Consider the following 5184-nt stretch of genomic DNA (forward strand, 5'->3'; position numbering starts at 1 on the left):
AGCCTTTCCCGGCAGTGACCCCCGCTACCTGCCGGCCGTAACAGGGCAGCGGCGCAGAACAGCGCTAACCACCGCTCCCACCACCACCAGCCTCCCCGGGACCCAAAGGCTGGCCCTGCCCTGTGTGCTGCCAGGAAATAATTCCCTAATTTGCACCACAAGGGAATGGCACCTCCCTTATCACCTCTGCTGGCTCACTGGAAATTTATGCTCACTCATATATTTATTTTTCCAGCTCATTTGACCACGCTTCAGAGCAGCAGCGTGAAGGGGCTCTCACTGCCGCTGCCCTGACCGTGCTGCACGCGTGGGGCGTCCGCAGGGAGCACAGGGAGGGGAAGGCAGGCAGAGGCCAAGGGGCACAAACGGCTCGCCCAGCTGGCAGCACTCTGCCCGGGGAGCAGCTTCCAGAGACCTTTTCCAACGCAGAAACACGGAGAAACAATTCCAGCTTCCTTCTTGGGCACTCTGCGTAGGAACTGACCCAGGGCGGAGTGCGAGGCCACTGCTCCATTCCATTCCCTACATTTGTTGTTCCTCCGAGTGCTCCAGAAGGCCAAAGGAAGACACAGCAAGCTCAGTAAAGATGCAGGGATGAAGCAGGTTGTAGCAGGTGCCAGGAGGAAAGGCTTTCTCTGTCATCTTGGCAATATTTTAGAGAAGTGACAACAAACAGGAGGCCTCCAAGCTGTTAATGAAGTGAGTGAGAAACCTCTCCCGTTACGGCATCCAACTTCACCGTACTGCTTTTTGTTTTGAAGTATTTCCATTAGCAATTTTGGGCAAGCCCGGAGTGATAATGCAATAGAGGGTTGTTGGTTTTTTTCCAGTATATTTACCTCAGTTAAACATACGAAACACAAAGCGAAGTCAGAAAGCTGCAGTGTAGGAGGTGTGGAACTGTTGGTCAGCCCCCTATTGGGCTAGCAACAATTGCTTGGCCCATGCAAGAAGAGAAATTCCCATCACAGCTGCCAGAGTTTTCCTAACGAGGGCAGCTTGCCTTGGCCCTAATGAAAACAGGATCCTGTGACTTAAAGAAACCCCCACTCAAATGCTTGCTGCAGATGACTGAAGTGCACAGACACCTTACTCCCAGTACGTGCGCCTCCTCTCCAGCATAGGTTTGGACCAAATCCCATTTTAATTGACTTTTTGTCAGTCACTCCCCCTATCTGTTTACATTAGCCCATCTCCTACCATTGACCCAGCACAACGGTTCCCAAACTTGGTCTGCGTGGATACTCGCACTGCATTCACCTCTGTACGGGGCTGTTACACGTGGATTCAGTGATGCAGGCAGCAATTCATGCTCCACGTGGAAGCACCTTGCACAGCCAGGCATCCACACCACCCCCCTTAGCTCTGGAAACAATTGCCCAGAGGTCACAGTTACAGAAGCGCCAAGACAGAGAGGCTGTTGCTCTTGTAATAAAGTCTTGCACCCCTCTAGAATTACTGAGCAGGATTAGAAATAAAGTATGACCTTCCAAGGATAAGTGAGTAATTCCACCATAATTACATTGCAATCAGGAGGCGAATCAAGCCATACAAAAACAAACGATGAGCATTTTTAAGTCATACGTATTGTATGGCAGTAAAAAAGTATATGTGAGAGTTTGCTTGAATTGCATTCAGCAGCGTCACAAAACTGTTGTGGAGGACAGGTGTGGAAGGCAGGTACAAAACCAAAAGGAAATCTTGACCTTTTCTTTCTTGGGGGGGAGCCAGAAGAGGAAGAGATCTGCTTGACATGATTTAAACCTGTTTGTTCTCTTCTTGTTACTGTTTTTCCCTTCGCCTGAAAACAAAATTCTTAATAAAAAACAAGCTAGGCAATCGAGTTCACAGATGTGGGAAAAACGCAAGTGTAATCAGCTCTGAATTCTAGGATTGATTGCTATTTTCCAGTTTTTCTCTGCCCAATTTTCAGTGACTATTTCTGTAACACCACTCCACTTTGTCTTCAGCACAGAGTTATAACAGCGCACCCTTCACACTTCTGAGGTGACTGATGGCATTAAGACTCACTAAAATTTTCAAAGATCCAAATTATTTGGTATTATTATACTTTATCCTCTCAGGAATTTAAGCAAGTGACGAAACAGAGAGAACATATCAGAACACTTATATAAATAGAATCTCTTCTGAATTAGCTATAAAAAGATGACACTTCAGACAGCTGTTAGAATGCATCAAACAAACAGCATCGGACATTTCAGCAGCAGGACTGTCACAAACTGTACCGTCGCTGCAAGAAGTTAAGAAACATCTTTACTAGTGCAAATGAGACACCTGAACAGACAGAATTTCCCATTTTAAAGAAAACGTTTAATTTTCCACCTCAAAAGTTGAGACAACGTTCAAAAACAAGGTCATCTCATAACCACAGGCTGTGCGCACACGGGTTCCTGAGCAGGTGAATGCCACCCGCACGTTACGCCCAGCTGCGGGACGTGCGAAGGCAGCGTTACAGCTGTTAGGACACGGGGTTTTCCTTCTGTGTCAGTTCTGGCGGCTGCTCCTCCACATCCTTCTTCTTTCCCTGCATCTCCTCCAACACGCTTTGAAGTTGCTGATGTAGCACAAAATCCCTGGCTTCAGCATCCTGGTGACTCTGTTGTGCTACCTACAGTCAGAGGCAGACAATCACAAAACAAAACCCAATCAACCAAAAGAAATGGCTGCAAGAAGTTTATTTCAAAGCACGACTGAAGAGAGCAACAGAAAGCAACAGCCAGCGTGTATGTCCGAGAAAGCTGAGAGCTAAGTCCTAACCCATGCTTAGGTTATTATCGAAGTATGTACAGCCTCGAGGTATCACCAGGGCAAGAAATGAAAATGAGATCGCTGACCTCAAGGTAAAAGATGAAAGCCAGCTGGCCGCTTCATCTTTTCACACGCTCGTCAGACATTACACTTGTAATAGAACCAATTTCTGCTCCTGGTCAGCCTCTTTTATTGAAAAGGCACTACGGATGCTCAGCCCACGGGTAATTGGACAATGAGGAGAATGGAGAGCACATTACAGGAGAAAATAACAACCGCATTTAGTTTACAGAGCTGCCATTTTTATAAACGGTTTTTCTCCCTTCTTTTTGAGGGTGTTCAAACTAAAAGGACAGCATCCTCAAAAGAACTGCTTTCAGACTTGAACCAAGTAAAAAGATTGCTAACCATCACAGAGCAGCAGGGTTCTACTCTACCTGATGCGCTCTTCTGGAAGCATCATCAGTTTGCTTTTTTACCCCATTTTACATTAAGAGTTACATGACAATCATCTGAGGTAACAAGGAACTAGACCCCACATGCCCAGGAGCCGTCTCCTCTCTTTTGTATCTCTAAAAATAGTTGCAAGGCACTTTGGACAACTCTTCTGGATAGTTATTTTCTTACCAAAGACATAAGTAAACAAGCCCCAAACTACAAATACAAACAAAAACAACTGGAATAGTTTGTGGGTTGTTTCTGTTGTTGTTATTGATAGTGGTTTTGTTTTTTGAAGCAAATTTATGTATAAATTTCCAAATCAGGATTAAAATTAAAGAACAAGAGTGATACTCCATTAGAATACTTAATTACTAAGAAGGGATAGAAAAAGTGTACCAGCTATCTTCAACCCAGAAGAGGTTCTGTTTTATTCTCTGGTACCTTACAGAGAGTTTAATTTGGACTCAGTCTTAAGGACCTAGAAATGAAGCTTTTTGAGTCCACAGGCCAATTCATTTTCTGAATATTTAATACTTACTTTATCTGTTCCTCTTCTCTGCAAAATTATCCCACTGGCTAAAAGCGCTTTTCCTGTTTCTTCAAACAATTTTTCCTCTTCTATTTTCCCTTCTTCTTTCAATTCATTGTATTTCTCAACAAACCTAGATTTCAAGATTGTATATTTACTCTCACAAACATTGTTTCAGTTTGTTGACCTAAGAGGAGACAGGGACAAGTTTCAGAAGCATTTTTTAGTTTAATTATGTATCAACAAAAAAATATTTACCTTTGGCAAGTCGATTTGTAGTTTGGTTGTGATAAATCAAAAGGTCTTGGACCGCTTCCGTACACTCTATAAAATTTCCTGTTCGAAAAAATAAAACAGTTCAGGTTTTCAAGCAATCAAAGAGAGACACGGTTTGAAAGTCAATGAACAAGATTGGGGTCACCAAATTTAGCCTACAAGAATCAGCTAATTTAGTCTACGACAAGGTGTATTCACGTAACTGTTTCTCCTTTTTTTCCACTGGCCATTAGGTCACACAGAGATGTCTGCTGCAGGATTTAACTGTTAATCTAGGGCTGCATCTGAGGAGCACCGCGAGTCCTGCAGAGGGTTGGGCTGAGCCTTTTCTGCTGCAGCTGAGCCTTCCCCTGGCGCCTCGTGCAGCTCCACCAGTAATTACCGGCAGGCAGAAGACCTGACGCCGTGGGATTTGACGCCGCGAGCCGCTCCTCGTGACGCCCACGAGCAGGAAGGACTCTGCCTGAAGGCCGAGGGGCTGTAACGGCGCTGCGGCGGGGGGACCCCGGGGGCCTCAGGAGGGTCCCCCGGGGATCTGAGGCGGGCCGGGGGAAGCGAGGGGCCGTCCCCGTGCCCCGACTCACGCTCGCACTCGGTCCTCGGGGTAGAAGAGCTCCGCGACGCCGTCCCTCGCGCGGCCGTAGCGGGGCCGGGGCAGGCGGTAGCGCGGCTCGCGGCGCGGCGGGCAGGCGGCGTACACCTCGAACCACAGCGGCTGGCGGAGCAGCCCCACGCGCAGCAGGTCGCGGGTCCTGCGGGGACAGGCGGGGGCTCAGGGGGGGCTCGGGGCCGCCCCGGACCCGGCCCCCCTCCCCCCGGCCGTACCGGCTGAAGACGCTGCCGACCTTCTGCACGCGGCTCCCCGCCATGGCGGCGCCAGGCCGCCCCTAGCAACGCCGCCACCTAGCAACGGCCGGCCCGGAAGCGGAAGCGGAAGCGCCTGCCCTCCGCGCCGCTGAACCAATCAGCTGGCAGGGCGCGCTCAGCCCGCTGCTGGGCGCGCAGGCAGAAGGAGTCGATAGCCGAGCGGGTGCCCACCCAGATTTACACCCCCCATTTAAAGGGACCCCCGCCATTTAAAGGGACAGCGCCACCGTGGCCGAGCCCCGCCACCGCCCCCGGCACGGTCACGAACACGCGGGGCCGGGGCCCTCGGGGCCCTTCCGCCG

At 49.1% G+C, this 5184-nt stretch overlaps 1 protein-coding gene across 1 annotated transcript; it reads right to left on the bottom strand.

The window, feature by feature from the left end:
• Positions 1 to 2309: 2309 nt before the first annotated feature.
• MRPS23 (mitochondrial ribosomal protein S23) lies at positions 2310 to 5039 on the bottom strand. Its single transcript, XM_080562605.1, has 5 exons — positions 4841 to 5039; positions 4600 to 4767; positions 3998 to 4075; positions 3749 to 3872; positions 2310 to 2629 (listed from the first exon to the last, which is right to left on the bottom strand). Exons 1-5 carry the CDS (start codon positions 4882 to 4884, stop codon positions 2480 to 2482), a joined length of 564 nt encoding a protein of 187 aa, XP_080418731.1. The 5' UTR covers positions 4885 to 5039; the 3' UTR covers positions 2310 to 2479.
• Positions 5040 to 5184: the final 145 nt, after the last annotated feature.

The sequence above is a fragment of the Anser brachyrhynchus genome (assembly GCF_964034855.1).
Source record: "Anser brachyrhynchus genome assembly, chromosome: 20".
Classification (NCBI taxonomy): domain Eukaryota; kingdom Metazoa; phylum Chordata; class Aves; order Anseriformes; family Anatidae; genus Anser; species Anser brachyrhynchus.

What these genes read in the sequence shown, in the direction of transcription:
- MRPS23 (XM_080562605.1), bottom strand. Translation starts at nt 4,884, where the DNA reads ATGGCGGGGAGCCGCGTGCAGAAGGTCGGCAGCGTCTTCAGCCG. An exon ending in GTCGGCAGCGTCTTCAGCCG is followed by an intron (nt 4,768 to 4,840) that starts GTACGGCCGGGG and finishes CTGTCCCCGCAG; the next exon opens with GACCCGCGACCTGCTGCGCG. An exon ending in TACAAATCGACTTGCCAAAG is followed by an intron (nt 3,873 to 3,997) that starts GTAAATATTTTT and finishes CTTGAAATCTAG; the next exon opens with GTTTGTTGAGAAATACAATG.